The 16,858-nt window shown below is 40.0% G+C and overlaps 1 protein-coding gene across 3 annotated transcripts in view; it reads left to right on the forward strand.

Annotated features, from left to right (window-relative positions):
- The window catches only part of STK17B (serine/threonine kinase 17b), an 82,657-nt gene extending 75,390 nt beyond the window's left edge, over positions 1–7,267 (forward strand). For all 3 annotated transcript variants that reach the window (XM_053698571.1, XM_053698569.1, XM_053698570.1), the window contains exon 8: positions 3,867–7,267. In XM_053698571.1, coding sequence (XP_053554546.1) covers positions 3,867–4,137 — 271 coding nt within the window. In that variant the 3' untranslated portion in view covers positions 4,138–7,267. The remainder of the gene's footprint in view (positions 1–3,866) is intronic.
- Positions 7,268–16,858: the final 9,591 nt, after the last annotated feature.

Raw genomic sequence — 16,858 nt, forward strand, 5'->3', positions numbered from 1 at the left:
TATAGAGGAGATCCAGGATAGGATCAAGGATCATAAGATGGCTACTATTTTTATCTGTAATTCCAGCATCCAGTGGTTAGACTGGGAGCCAAGATTTCTAGCCTTGCTGTTCTAGCAGAGTTCAGTGATTAAAATCTTGGTCTGCAGAGGTAACGCCAAACTTCTGTCTTTACTTTATAAGGGCAAGACTTTATTTGGTCCTGGTCTGGCTGAGTTAATTTCCGAAATTTCGGGTGGATAGGGATTTGTCCTACCTCAGGACAAGAAGAATAGACCAAAGGGTCGCCAGAAAATTCCAGTCTTCGTTCTTTTCGTGATTTCGAGGGACAACAGCCTTCCTCTTGGATTAAGGGGAAACAAGCCAAGAGCCTTCAGAGTTAGTGGTCCGCCCCCGCTCCAGCCTTGGATCAAGTGGGGGACAGACTTTCCTTTTTTTAGGTAGGCTTGGATACGCGATGTCCCAGATCCTTAGGCCGGGGAGATAGTATCTTAGGGTTCCAGAATAGTATTAAAGTCTTGTCCTCCCAAGGGCCAGATCTATCCTGTCAAGGTTTTCTGCAAATCGGGAGAAGAGAGAGGCCTTCTTAAACTGCGTAAAGGACCCATCTTATCTGGCAGTAATAGTTACAGTCCCTGTAGAGACACAGTGTCTAGGATTCTATTCAAGTTTTTGGTGGTTAAAAAATTTCCGTCCCATTTTGGACCTAATGTGTCTCATTAAACTGGTTCCGTCCTTCAAAATGGAAACTATTTGTTCCAGTCTTTCATTGGTTCAGGAAGGTCAATTCATGACAACCATAGACCTAAAGGACGCGTATCTACATGTTTCTTTCTCTGGGATCATCACCAGTTTATAAAGTTTGCTTTTTCATGGACAAGCATTTCTAGTTTGTTGCACTTCCGTTTGCTCTTGCCACGACTCCGAGAATATTCACAAAAGTTCTGGGGGCTCTTCTGTCTGTGATCAGATCTTAGGGAATTGCTGTGGCGCCTTATCTAGATGACATCTTGGTTCAGGCGTCCTCTTTTCAACAAGCAAAATCTCATACATAGATGATGTCTCTTCTACGTTCCCACGGGTGCAAAATGAATCTGGAAAAAGAGTTCCCTAGTTCCAGCTACAATAGTGTTTTTCCTAGGGACAATCGGATTCCCTGTCCATGAATATGTTCCTGACGGATCCAGAAGATCCAAGCTGTCTGCCTTTAATCTAACAGTGGCTTAATGCATGGAGGTGATTGGCCTGATGGTGGCTTCAATGGACATCATTCCTTTTGCTCGGTTCCATCTGCGACCGTTGCAACTTTGCATGCTTAGTCAATAGAACGGAGACCTTTTTAGGCTAAATCTGGACTAACTGACAAGAGACTCTCTCGTGGTGGATTTCACTGGAACATCTGTCTCGAGGCACTTGCTTCCTGAGACCTTCCTGGGTAATTGTGACTATGGATGCCAGACTGTCAGGCTGGGTAGCTGTTTGGGGTTCTCTGAAAGCTCAGGGTCTGTGGTCTCGGCAAGAGTCTTCTCTCCCCATAAACATCTTGGAGTTGAGAGCAATCTTTAATGCTTTGACAACTTGGCCTCAATTTTCTTTAGTCAGATTTATCATAGTCCAGTCGGACAACATCACCTCAGTGGCTTCCATCATTCACCAGGGAGGAACTTAGAGTTCCTTGGCCATGAAGGAGGTGCCACCAGGGGTGGACAACTGGGAGGCGGATTTTCTGAGCAGACAGTCTTTTCATTCCGGGGAGTGGGCTCTCCATATGGAAGCGTTCTCCAGGATAACCCTCAGGTGGGGGGTTCCGGAGCTGGATCTGATGTCTCGTCAGAACACCAAGCTTCCAAAGTTCAGTTCAAGGTCAAGAGATCCTTAGGCCGCCCTGATAGATGCTCTGTCAGTTCCTTGGGGATTTCGGTCTAGCATACCTTTTCCTCCGTTTGCTCTCCTTCCACGAGTCATTGCTCGTATCAAGCAGGAGAGAGCCTCTGTGATTCTAATAGCTCCTGCATGGCCTCGGAGGATCTGGTTTGCGGATCTGGTGAAGATGTCATCTCTTCCACCTTGGAGGTTACCTCTGAGGAAGGACCTTCTACTTCAGGGTCCATTCCTTCATCCAAATCTAGATTCTCTGAAGCTGACTGCTTGGAGATTGAATGCCTAATTTTGGCTTGCAGGATTTAGCATAAGGTATGGCGTAAATACCTTTTTTATTGGTGCAAAGCTAAAGGTTTCTCATGGAGTCGGATGAGGATTCCCCGAATTTTGTTTCTTCAAGATGGCCTGCAGAGTTAAGATGGAGGGTCAGATTTTTGCCTTCTGTTTCTTGTTCTCCCTCCCTGTTCATTCTGTGTACTCTAGTTTGGGTATTGGTTCCCACTAGTAATTGGAATGATGTTGTGGACTCTCCATGTCATAGGAAAGAAAACAAAATTTATGCTTGCCTGATAAATTTTCTTTCCAGACATTGAGAGTCCACTACCCGCCCTCTTTTTCATTATAATTTGGCAGTTTTTTTTTAGTAAACCTCAGGCACCTTTTCACCCTTGTTTCTTCTTTTTCCATTTTCCTTCTAGTGAATGACTGGGGATTATGGGTAAGGGGAGTTACACTTAACAACTTTGCTGGGGTGCTCTTTGCCTCCTCCTGCTGGCCAGGAGTTGAATATCCCACTAGTAATTGGAATGATGTCGTGGACTCCATGTCCGGAAAGAAATTTATCAGGTACGCATACATTTTGTTTTAAAAAACCGGCACTTATTCATTCAACTTTACATTCGCTTTAAGGGTAAAATAATGTTACAGTATGTCCCTTTAACTATCTCTTGCACTCACTTCTGTATCTAATCTTGCTATCACATAGTATTTATGAGTATTTGAGCAATGCTAGATGGAGGCTACTTCTTCTTCTTCTTCTTCTTCTTCTTCTTCTTTTGCATTATTTGTCCCTGTTAGTCAGTGAGCAGTAGAGTCCTGGGACTCCATTGTCCATAATCATATATGTATAATTCTAGTCTGTTAGAGCTTATTGAGGACTGGAGTTGTTAAATTGTGCTTTCTCATATTTAGTTCTCAATAATCTCTAACATAGTAGAATTTTTCAGTATGGAGTCTTCAGCAGCTCATTTACTGTGTGGTTCACCATTATATTGCAAACTCCAAAAACAAATCTATCCTGCATATGAAAGGGAAATATTTACACATTCACCCTTTTTCATAAAAAAGTAAAGTTTTAAAGAATTCTAGGAATTGTGTGCGTGTTCACAAGTTGCACATGTGATAGAAGATCAAGAAAAACTGTAATAAAATATATTTCATTTTTTTTTTAAATATGCTTTCTTAGTTAAATAAATAGCTTTAAGAGGATTGGAAAGTTAAAAATAAACTTGCCTGATACAGACAGAACATGTAATTTTTAAGACACTTTTAAATTCCCTTCCATTTTCAAATTTGCTTTGTTCTCTTGGTATCCTTTGCTGAAAATGATTATGTCCATATCCTATACTACTGTGAGCTAGCTGGTGATTAGTGGCTACACACGTGTCTTATTGGCTTGTTAGATTCAGCTAGCTCCCAGTAGTGCACTGCTGTTCCTTTAGCAAAGAATACCAAGAGAATGAAGCGAATTTTAGAATAGAGAATACAATTTTAAACAACTTTCCAATATACTTCTATCTGTTTCATGAAAGAGAACATTTTTGGATTTCATGTCCCTTTAATTTTGCTTTAACAACTGGTGGTAACAACAAACCATTACAATGAAATGTGTTCTATATGGAAAATACATTAAGGCAAAACCCTCAAAAACCATCATAAAAAATAAATAAAAATATTTGTTTTAAAATTCTGCATGTATTGTTTTCAGAAAGAGAGCCACAGCTGAAGATTGTTTATCACACCCATGGCTGCAGCAAGATGAATGTTTGCACTATTGCTGTCTGGAAAGGACGACGTACATTTTTCAGGCAGATGAACCACTAAAGTGTGACAGACTCAAGGTAAAATGCCCCTGCAATGGTGTAAATAATAATAATAATAATTACCTCGAAGACAAAGAAAACATTCCGGACGACCATGCCATGGCTTCCAAGCGTTTCCGCTTTGACGATTCCTACTTGCATCACAAATGTTTGTAACGTGTACATGGGTCCAAAGGACTAGCACATTTTTTTTAGCTGGATTCGATTTATTAAAGAAGGATTTTAGTACTTAAAAAATAAATTAAAAAATTGTAATAGAAAACACCCAAAACAATATATGCACTTAATTTTGTACAAAACTGTTTTATGGCGCAAAAGAGAAAAACAAATCTGTTGCCACAATTTAAAAAAAAAAATATTGTAATTGTATTTCACTGGATCTTCTTTTTTTTTGTGTTTTTTTTTTTTTTTGTGTGTGTGTGGATTCTAACTCGGTGCTAGAAAAGCCTCTCGGGGTGGTGTACAATAAGGAATAAATGCACAATATGCCATCAGTAGAGGGTCAAGAGAAGTTGTTAGCATGATGGCGATTAAATAAGGATTTACACAACGGGGAAAAAATTTATTTTTAAATAATTTTCTTACTGTAGAAAATTTAGATATAAATATTGGGAATTATGTATATTCATTTTATCTATATATATATATATGTGTGTGTGTGTATATGTTATAAGTAAAGTCAGAAAGTCCTAAGATTACCCAAGTGGCTGTACTGTAAATGTACTGTAATTCCCCCGTCTACACTATTTTTTATTTTTTTCCCCACCAATCCTCCTGGCATCCACCCGAATTGAACCTAGGGGAATGAGGTTTACAAGGGGGGCTTCGATGCAGTGATTCGATCAGTCTGAGGGGATCCATCTTACATCGGGCTTTACCCACAGCTGCTTGGGTAATCCTAGCATTTTGTGTGTTTATGTTCTCTTTTGACCCTAAATTAAAGAGATTTTCTAATGCATAAATAAAATCTCAGATGTTGCCTTGTTAGAGCATCTTATTATAGATTTTATAACTGGGCGGTTAATTGATGAACAAAGTTAAAGTCCAACACATTGCAGCTGTGGAGCAAGTAACTATATACATAAGCCGTTCCTTACTCGTTAACTGGACATGTCCTGACATGTTTCAGTTCATGAACGGGACTTTAAAGCCAGCAAAGGAAAACGCATAGCTAAATACAAGGGAGTCTAATGTAGAAATTACACATTGTAATAAACTAGAGCATTTTATTTTTACAGCAGAATCTCCCTTTAGTGGTTCCTAAAAATATTTTTGATAATTTTTTGTATTACCTAATATTCTCCACAGTTCTATTTATGTATATTTTTAAAAAGTTAATTTTTGTTTTTGCATTGGGATACAGTTGGACATCCCAGATTGGTCCTTGAACGCCCACTGTTAAGTAGCCAGGTGATTATTTGTGTGTGTTTGTATATATAAAGCCTTAAAAACTATGGGTACAATTCAATGAGCCTTTTCTGCTAGGCTACTGGGATTTCGCAATTAACCACTGCTTTGTACCATCACAATGCATGAAATGTGTTGGAGTTTATTACTGTACAGTAAGTTAATAATTTAGGCTAAGACCAATTGTAATGACTCAGTTTGTATACAAGGACGTGGTACAGAGCTGCTATTTGATTTGTCATTCTATTTTACACGTGGAAATCAATAACATTATTTGCACTTTTGTTTAACATATTATTTATATTCTGTGGGCATCATCAAAATATATATCTTCTAAATTTTTTCTAAGATATTTGAAAACTATTTAATTCAATTGTTCTGTTAAATTGCTTAGTGTATTTTTACATTAACTCAATGCAGATAAGTCTAACATACAATTCATCTAACATTTCTGCTCAGATCACTAATATCTGTTTAAGTAATAAATGTGTATATTAAAGGGACATTAAAAACAATAGTATGTGGGTCTAAAACATACACAAAATGTCTAGTGTAGCTTTTTTTTTTTTTTAACAAAATTGACACCACATACATGTGCTGATCTCAGCTGTTGCCTTTATACTGATTAATAGGGATGCACTTTGCACTAGCTTATCTGTAAATCAAGCTACTGTACACGAGTATACCAATCACTGGCTGTCAGATGCTTTTTTCCATTGCAATGTAATGCTCTAAATCACCATCATATGTTTTACTTTTATTTTATTTATACTTTTGAAGGAATATAAAAAATGTTACTCTAAAACAAGGAGGTTGTTCTTTTTGGAATTGTAAATGTTTTGTGTACAATTATGCTGAGACTTGTATAAACATTTTATATTTCTGTACAGACCTATAAAAATGACAGTTTCTTTTGAAGGATATATATGTGTTTGTAAATATGCATATTTTATTTTGATTATTCTACCTAAATATTTTTCATAAATCAAATTTAAATACATATTTTGTAAACTGATGAAATTATATATGTGTGTAAATTTGTATGTATAGCTATATATGTATATACAGACACAAAATGATGTGGTCACCTGACCATCACACCTATATGAGCTTGTTGGACATCCAATTCCAAAACCATGGGCATTAATATTTAGTTGGCCCCCTTTACAATTATCACAGTAGATTTTGGAGTTTTTCTGAGGGGCTTTGTGCCCATTCATCCAAAACAACATTTATTAGGTAAGACACTGATATTTGATAAAATATTCTCAGAGTTACAGCTCATTACAAAGGTGGGGTTGAGGTCAGGGTTCTGTGCTCAGGGTTCTGTGCAGGCCACTTGAGTTCCTCCACACCAAACTCGTCAAGCTATGTCTTTATGGGCCTCACTTTGTGCACAGGGACACAGTCAAACTGGAACTGGAAAGGGCCTTTCCCAAACTGTTAACAAAAAGGTGGAAACACCCAGTTTTTTAAAATGTAATTAATGTGATATTTGTTTGTGCTTTTAAATTTTAGAATGAAGGGGAAATCTATGGATATGCATTTCTAAATCTGGATATTTTCCATCATAACTTTTTAATGTACTTGTTACATTGACAGAAACTGGAATATTGATTGTTGTTGGCACTAACATACTTTTTGTAGTAAACAAATGCAATTTAATGCAGACATCCTCAAACTTGGCCCTCCAGAGGTTTCGGAACTACATTTCCCATGATACTCAGCCAGCATTTCGGCTGGCTGAGCATCATGGGAAATGTAGTTCCAAAACCTCTGGAGGGCCAAGTTTGAGGATGTCTGATTTAATGTATAGACAGAAATTTGAGTTATTTGTAAATGTGTCTGTTTTAATAAATTGCTCTTAAAACAGATTAAATTGTCTTTTTTTTATTTTTTATTATTATTATTGTTTTTTAAATTAGATTACACGGTTGTTTGCTGCCATATATGTCTGATCTAATGCATTTTTACCATTAGAGGATATCAAATTCGGTCCGTGTGTGTGTGTTTTGTTGACGCCCTAAAAATGTGGAAGACATGCAGACAGTGGATAAATATAAAACATGCAAAGATGATACAATAAAACACATCAACATAGTAAAATGCTATCTGGAATTCCATATAAGTGTGGAAACCAAGAACAGAGGGATACAAGTTTTGACTGCAGAGACTATATGAGACAAGGGAACATAGCAGAACTCATAAACAGGTACAAGTTGAAACGGCAGAGACTATAGTATGTTATCTAAGATGAGACCAGGGAACATGTCACTGCAGAACTCATAAACGGGTACAAGTTGAAACTGCAGAGACTAGAGTTCAGCGTTATCTTGGATAAGACTAGGAAACAGGAAGTCACTGCAGAAATCCGTAATACCTGCAGGGACCAAACTCAACTACTTAAAGCTGGACATCAGGGAACAGATAGCTGAATGCCTTTCAGACACATTATACTCAAGAATATGACAGAAGCCACTGGTATGCAAGACTGGACATCAGGGCCTAGAATAGTTAAACAGGAGACTCAAGGTCACTGAATAAGTTAACAAAACATACTTAAAATGTCAGGAACAGACTTTGAAGCACACATTGACCAGTTTAGTGCTGAAATATTTGTCTTCACAAGTACAAATGTGAATGTTGAATGCAAACTGGCAGAAAATCATTAAACACTTTTCACACACATACACACAAGCTTGTTGGACATCTTATTCCAAAACCATGTGCATTAATATGGAATCTCTCCCCCCCCCCCCCCCCCCCCTTTTGCTGTTATAATACCTCTTCTGGGAAAGCATTCCACAAGATTTTAGAGTGAGCCTGTGGGAATTTGTGCCCAATTAGCCAAAAGAGCATTTGTGACGTCAGGTACTGATGGTGGATGAGGTGGTCTGGCTCGCAATCGGCATCCTAATTCATCCCAAGGTTGTGCAGTATGGTTGAGGTCAGGCCTCTAGTGCAGATGAACTCGAGTAGCCTGCACAAAGTCGTCAAACCATGTCTTCATGGACCTCACTTGCTTGAACAGGAAAGGCAATTCCCAAACTCTTGCCACAAAGTTGGAAGCACCCAATTGTCTTAAATGTCTTTGTAGCCTGCATTAAACGTATAGGGTGCTTCTAAAAAAAAATGTTTTAAAATATATTTTGGTTAACATTTTAACCATCCAGTTTTAATTGCAGATTCTGTGTTCATTTTGTACAAGGTAAAGCACAAGATAACACACCCTGTTGCTGTGCTCCTATTCATATTATTTTACTGCTGTCTACAGTTAATTTCTATAATAACATTGTCGCCTCACTCTCTCATAGCTCCTTATCTCACACATTGCATGTCTACACAGGACACACAGTTGGATAAATGTTCCATGGTTGCAGGGAGTTGAGGACTTGATTGATATCTTCTGCAGCTTTCTGTGTGCTCAGAGATCATAAACTGTTTGATGTGTGTGTTGCATTTAGCGTTGTCAACCCTCCCTTATTTCCAGAGATCTCCCTTATTTGCCCAAACATGTTTACAGTCTCCCAGGCCCCCTTATTTATCTACTCTAAGAACATTTTCTCCCTTAATTTTTGCATGTAAAAAGCCCCCTTCATTTCAATTATTAATATTGTACTCTTATTTAGTTAATAATTTTGATGTATCTAAAAGCTTAAAGGGACAAGAAACTCCAAAAATGTCTTTCATGATTTGGATAGAACATAGTTTTAAACAACTTTCCAATTTATCAAATTTGCTTAATTCTCTTGTTATCCTTTGCTGAGGGAACAGCATTGCACTACTGGCAGCAAGATAACTACATCTAGTTAGCCAATCACAAGAGACAAATGTGTGCAGGCACCAATCAGCAACTAGTTCCCACTAGTGTAGGATATGTGTGTATTCTTTTTTCAACAAAGGATACCAAGCGAACGAAACACTTTGAAAATAGAAGTGAATTTAAAAGTATCTTAAAATGTGATGCTCTATCTGAATCATGCAAGTTTAATTTCCCCTATCCCTTTTATTTCTTTACTCTCACTGTGCCTTACGTTAGAAATACAATTGATGGATTTTCTGAAAGTTGTTTAATTTATTTAGCTAGACTGAATAAAGATGATTTGTATGAAGATTTTTGTTGTATAAAACGGTATCATTTTGAAAAATAGTGCTTTTCAGTTACTACTGTGTAATTTGTCAGTTTGCTATGTGAAAGTTATTGAACCTCAGTCTTATTTTCTTTTAAAAAAAAAAGTTGACCCTAGCAATGAATACAGGAAATTCCCATTTACTCAAGTTTGTCTCTGTTACTATTAAGGTAACTTTAGTAAAGATAATTGTTCTTGGTAACTAAAAGTATGCTTATTTGGCTAATTCAGTTTTATAGTTTTCTCTCTGACTGTATATACAAGTTATACCAGGGTTTTGAATATGGAACAGTGTTTTCTTTTCAAAATAATTGGTACTTTTAAGGTTAGTATTTATATAGGACTAGATTACAAGTGGAGCGCCATAAATAACCTGCCATTACAAGTGGTTGGTTATTGCTACCGCAAGCTTGCGGTAACAATTAATGCTCAGAAAATTAACTAGAAGTTCATTTCTCCTACATTGGTGTGTCCGGTCCACGGCTTCATCCTTACTTGTGGGATATTCTCTTCCCCTACAGGAAATGGCAAAGAGAGCACACAGCAAGAGCTGTCCATATAGTCCCCCCTCTGGCTCCGCCCCTCAGTCATTCTCTTTGCCTGCTCTGAACAAGTAGCATCTCCACGGGGATGGTAAAGAGTATGTGGTGTTAGTTGTAGTTTTATTTCTTCTATCAAGAGTTTGTTATTTTAAAATAGTGCCGGTTTGTACTATTTACTCTACAACAGAAAGTGATGAAGAGTTCTGTTAAAAGAGGAGTATGATTTTAGCAACAGTAACTAAAATCCATTGCTGTTCCCACGCAGGACTGTTGAAACCAGAGAACTTCAGTTGGGGGGAACAGTTTGCAGACTTTTCTTCTGTTATGTGTGATCAGTCCACGGGTCATCATTACTTCTGGGATATAACTCCTCCCCAACAGGAAATGCAAGAGGATTCACCCAGCAGAGCTGCATATAGCTCCTCCCCTCTACGTCAGTCCCAGTCATTCTCTTGCACCCAACGACTAGATAGGATGTGTGAGAGGACTATGGTGATTATACTTAGTTTTTATGACTTCAATCAAAAGTTTGTTATTTTAAAATAACACCGGAGCGTGTTATTACTTCTCTGGCAGAGTTTGAGGAAGAATCTGTCAGAGTTTTTTTACTATGATTTTAACCGGAGTAGTTAAGATCATATTGCTGTTCTCGGCCATCTGAGGGAGGTAAAGGCTTCAGATCAGGGGACAGCGGGCAGAGGAATCTGCATTGAGGTATGTAGCAGTTTTTATTTTCTGAATGGAATTGATGAGAAAATCCTGCCATACCGTTAAAATGACATGTATGTATACACTTCAGTATTCTGGGGATGGTATTTCACCGGAACTACTCTGTTAAAGGTCACTAATCCTTTTTAATAACTATTTATCATGTTAAACGTTTTTGCTGGAATGTAGAATCGTTTACATTGCTGAGGTACTGTGTGAATAAATATTTGGGCATTATTTTCCACTTGGCAGTTTTTTGGCTTTATTTGTGACAGTTTCGTTTCTCTTCACTGCTGTGTGGGAGAGGGAGGGGCCGTTTTGGCGCTCTTTGCTACGCATCAAAAAATACCAGTCAGTTACTTTTATTTTTCCTGCATGATCCGGTTCATCTCTGATAGATCTCAGGGGTCTTCAAACTTCTTTGAAGGGAGGTAAATTCTCTCAGCAGAGCTGTGAGAATTCTTATAGTGACTGTGAATAAAAACGTTGCTTTGTATTTTTTATGTCAAATTTAATTATTGTTATTTTACTAATGGGAACAAACCTTTGCTAAAAGTTTTGTTGTTTTAAAGTTTGATGCTATAACTGTTTTTCAGTTCACTATTTCAACTGTCATTTAATCGTTAGTACCTCTTTGAGGCACAGTACGTTTTTTGCTAAAAAAGATTATAACCAAGTTGTAAGTTTTTTGCTAGTGTGTTAAACATGTCTGACTCAGAGGAAGATATCTGTGTCATTTGTTCCAATGCCAAGGTGGAGCCCAATAGAAATTTATGTACTAACTGTATTGATGCTACTTTAAATAAAAGTCAATCTGTACAATGTGAACAAATTTCACCAAACAGCGAGGGGAGAGTTATGCCGACTAACTCGCCTCACGCGGCAGTACCTGCATCTCCCGCCCGGGAGGTGCGTGATATTTTGGCGCCTAGTACATCTGGGCGGCCATTACAGATAACATTACAAGATATGGCTACTGTTATGACTGAAGTTTTGTCTAAATTACCAGAACTAAGAGGCAAGCGTGATCACTCTGGGGTGAGAACAGAGTGCGCTGACAATGCTAGGGCCATGTCTGATACTGCGTCACAGCTCGCAGAGCATGAGGACGGAGAGCTTCATTCTGTGGGTGACGGTTCTGATCCAAACAGATTGGACTCAGATATTTCAAATTTTAAATTTAAATTGGAGAACCTCCGTGTATTACTAGGGGAGGTCTTAGCAGCTCTCAACGATTGTAACACCGTTGCAATACCAGAGAAACTGTGTAGGTTGGATAAATACTTTGCGGTACCGGCGAGTACTGACGTTTTTCCTATACCTAAGAGACTAACTGAAATTGTTACTAAGGAGTGGGATAGACCCGGTGTGCCGTTCTCACCCCCTCCAATATTTAGAAAGATGTTTCCAATAGACGCCACCACTCGGGACTTATGGCAAACGGTCCCCAAGGTGGAGGGAGCAGTTTCTACTTTAGCTAAGCGTACCACTATCCCGGTGGAGGATAGCTGTGCTTTCTCAGATCCAATGGATAAAAAATTAGAGGGTTACCTTAAGAAAATGTTTGTTCAACAAGGTTTTATATTACAACCCCTTGCATGTATCGCGCCGATTACGGCTGCGGCAGCATTTTGGATTGAGTCGCTTGAAGAGAACCTTAGTTCATCTACGCTAGACGACATTACGGACAGGCTTAGAGTCCTTAAACTAGCTAATTCATTCATTTCGGAGGCCGTAGTACATTTAACCAAACTTACGGCTAAGAACTCAGGATTCGCCATACAGGCACGTAGGGCGCTGTGGCTAAAATCCTGGTCAGCTGATGTTACTTCTAAGTCCAAATTACTTAATATACCTTTCAAGGGGCAGTCTTTATTTGGGCCCGGTTTGAAAGAGATTATCGCTGACATTACAGGAGGTAAGGGCCACGCCCTACCTCAAGACAAAGCCAAAGCTAAGGCTAGACAGTCTAATTTTCGTCCCTTTCGGAACTTTAAAACAGGAGCAGCATCAACCTCCACTGCACCAAAACAGGAAGGAGCTGTTGCTCGTTACAGGCAAGGCTGGAAGCCTAACCAGTCCTGGAACAAGAGCAAGCAGGCCAGGAAACCTGCTGCTGCCCCAAAGACAGCATGAACCGAGAGCCCCCGATCCGGGACCGGATCTAGTGGGGGGCAGACTCTCTCTCTTCGCCCAGGCCTGGGCAAGAGATGTTCAGGATCCCTGGGCTCTAGAGATCATATCGCAGGGATACCTTCTAGACTTCAAATTATCTCCCCCAAGAGGGAGATTTCATCTGTCAAGGTTGTCAACAAACCAGATAAAGAAAGAAGCGTTTCTACGCTGCGTACAAGATCTGTTATTAATGGGAGTGATCCATCCGGTTCCGCGGTCGGAACAAGGACAAGGGTTCTACTCAAACCTGTTTGTGGTTCCCAAAAAAGAGGGAACTTTCAGGCCAATCTTAGATTTAAAGACTCTAAACAAATTCCTAAGAGTTCCATCGTTCAAAATGGAAACTATTCGGACAATCTTACCCATGATCCAAGAGGGTCAGTACATGACCACAGTGGATTTAAAGGATGCTTACCTTCACATACCGATCCACAAAGATCATCACCGGTATCTAAGGTTTGCCTTCTTAGACAGGCACTACCAGTTTGTAGCTCTTCCATTCGGATTGGCTACGGCTCCAAGAATCTTCACAAAGGTTCTGGGTGCCCTTCTAGCGGTACTAAGACCGCGAGGGATTTCGGTAGCTCCGTACCTAGACGACATTCTAATTCAAGCTTCAAGCTTTCAAACTGCCAGGTCTCATACAGAGTTAGTTCTGGCATTTCTAAGGTCGCATGGATGGAAAGTGAACGAAAAGAAGAGTTCTCTCTTTCCTCTCACAAGAGTTCCATTCTTGGGGACTCTTATAGATTCTGTAGAAATGAAGATTTACCTGACAGAAGACAGGTTAACAAAGCTTCAAAATGCATGCCGCGTCCTGCATTCCATTCAACACCCGTCAGTAGCTCAATGCATGGAGGTGATCGGCTTAATGGTAGCGGCAATGGACATAGTACCTTTTGCACGCCTACACCTCAGACCGCTGCAATTATGCATGCTAAGTCAGTGGAATGGGGATTACTCAGATTTGTCCCCTACTCTGAATCTGAATCAAGAGACCAGAAATTCTCTTCTATGGTGGCTTTATCGGCCACACCTGTCCAGGGGGATGCCATTCAGCAGGCCAGACTGGACAATTGTAACAACAGACGCCAGCCTACTAGGTTGGGGCGCTGTCTGGAATTCTCTGAAGGCTCAGGGACTATGGAATCAGGAGGAGAGTCTCCTTCCAATAAACATTCTGGAATTGAGAGCAGTGCTCAATGCCCTTCTGGCTTGGCCCCAGTTAACAACTCGGGGGTTCATCAGGTTTCAGTCGGACAACATCACGACTGTAGCTTACATCAACCATCAGGGAGGGACAAGAAGCTCCCTAGCAATGATGGAAGTATCAAAGATAATTCGCTGGGCAGAGTCTCACTCTTGCCACCTGTCAGCAATCCACATCCCGGGAGTGGAGAACTGGGAGGCGGATTTCTTGAGTCGCCAGACTTTTCATCCGGGGGAGTGGGAACTTCATCCGGAGGTCTTTGCCCAAATACTTCGACGTTGGGGCAAACCAGAGATAGATCTCATGGCGTCTCGCCAGAACGCCAAACTTCCTCGCTACGGGTCCAGATCCAGGGATCCGGGAGCAGTTCTGATAGATGCTTTGACAGCACCTTGGAACTTCAGGATGGCTTATGTGTTTCCACCCTTCCCGCTGCTTCCTCGATTGATTGCCAAAATCAAACAGGAGAGAGCATCAGTAATTCTAATAGCACCTGCATGGCCACGCAGGACTTGGTATGCAGATCTAGTGGACATGTCATCCTGTCCGCCTTGGTCTCTACCTCTAAGACAGGACCTTCTGATACAGGGTCCATTCAAACATCAAAATCTAACTTCTCTGAAGCTGACTGCTTGGAAATTGAACGCTTGATTTTATCAAAACGTGGTTTTTCTGAGTCGGTTATTGATACCCTAATTCAGGCTAGGAAGCCTGTTACCAGAAGGATTTACCATAAAATATGGCGGAAATACCTATACTGGTGCGAATCCAAAGGTTACTCCTGGAGTAAGGTTAGGATCGCTAGGATACTGTCTTTTCTACAAGAAGGTTTAGAAAAGGGTTTATCAGCTAGTTCATTAAAGGGACAGATTTCAGCTCTGTCCATCTTGTTACACAGACGTCTGTCAGAAGATCCAGACGTCCAGTCCTTTTGTCAGGCTTTAGCTAGGATCAAGCCTGTGTTTAAAGCTGTTGCTCCACCATGGAGTTTAAACTTAGTTCTTAACGTTTTACAGGGTGTTCCGTTTGAACCCCTTCATTCCATTGATATAAAAATGTTATCTTGGAAAGTTCTGTTTTTAATGGCTATTTCCTCGGCTCGAAGAGTCTCTGAGTTATCAGCCTTACATTGTGATTCCCCTTATCTGATTTTTCACTCAGACAAGGTAGTTCTGCGTACTAAACCTGGGTTCTTACCTAAGGTAGTCACTAACAGGAACATCAATCAAGAGATTGTTGTCCCATCCTTGTGTCCAAATCCTTCTTCAAAGAAGGAACGTCTTTTACACAATCTGGATGTAGTTCGTGCCCTCAAGTTCTACTTGCAGGCAACTAAAGATTTTCGCCAAACTTCTTCCTTGTTTGTCGTTTACTCTGGACAGAGGAGAGGTCAAAAAGCTTCTGCTACCTCTCTCTCTTTTTGGCTTCGTAGCATAATACGTTTAGCCTATGAGACTGCTGGACAGCAGCCTCCTGAAAGAATTACAGCTCACTCCACTAGAGCTGTGGCTTCCACTTGGGCCTTTAAGAATGAGGCCTCTGTTGAACAGATTTGCAAGGCTGCAACTTGGTCTTCACTTCATACTTTTTCCAAATTTTACAAATTTGACACTTTTGCTTCTTCGGAGGCTATTTTTGGGAGAAAGGTTCTTCAGGCAGTGGTTCCTTCTGTATAATGAGCCTGCCTTTCCCTCCCGTCATCCGTGTACTTTTGCTTTGGTATTGGTATCCCAGAAGTAATGATGACCCGTGGACTGATCACACATAACAGAAGAAAACATAATTTATGCTTACCTGATAAATTCCTTTCTTCTGTTGTGTGATCAGTCCACGGCCCGCCCTGTTTTTAAGGCAGGTAAATATCTTTTAAATTATACTCCAGTCACCACTTCACCCTTGGTTACTCCTTTCTCGTTGATTCTTGGTCGAATGACTGGGACTGACGTAGAGGGGAGGAGCTATATGCAGCTCTGCTGGGTGAATCCTCTTGCATTTCCTGTTGGGGAGGAGTTATATCCCAGAAGTAATGATGACCCGTGGACTGATCACACAACAGAAGAAAGGAATTTATCAGGTAAGCATAAATTATGTTTTCTGCTCCAGGTATGATTAGTCTCTTTTCTAACAAGACATAGTAATGCTAGAAGACTGTCATTTTCCCTTATGGGATCGGTAAGCCATTTTCTTAGACTCATAACAGAATGAAGGCTTATAAATGGGCTCTATACTGGTTGACACTATTGTGGGCTAAATCGATTGATTTATATATTATTTATATGACTTTTGGAGTGTTTTGTGACTTTGAAACACCTTTGGGAACGTTTTTATTACGCCTGGCAGTTGTTTAGACACCTAATCTAGTCAGGAAGGCCCCTTCACTCTGGTATGCAGAGGGAGGAGGCCTCATTTTCGTGCCTCAGTTGCGCAGTTACTTTTGGAAGCAGTGCATGCAGCTTCATGTGAGAAGGTCCTGTGGCCATAAAAACGATTTCAAGAAGGCTTATTTCTGTGTTGAATAACCCCCAAGGAAGGTAAAAGCTGCAACAAAGGCTGAAGCAGGGACTGTAGTGGGTTTAAACTGGCAAATTGAACAATTCGCTCCGGTTTGCTCATTTAAGGGGTTAGCGCTTCAGACATACTCCTGAGCCTACCTATCTGCTTTCAACAAAGGACATCAAGAGAACAAGATTTTTTTGATAGAATTA

This window comes from Bombina bombina, chromosome 1 (assembly GCF_027579735.1).
Source record: "Bombina bombina isolate aBomBom1 chromosome 1, aBomBom1.pri, whole genome shotgun sequence".
Classification (NCBI taxonomy): Eukaryota; Metazoa; Chordata; class Amphibia; order Anura; family Bombinatoridae; genus Bombina; species Bombina bombina.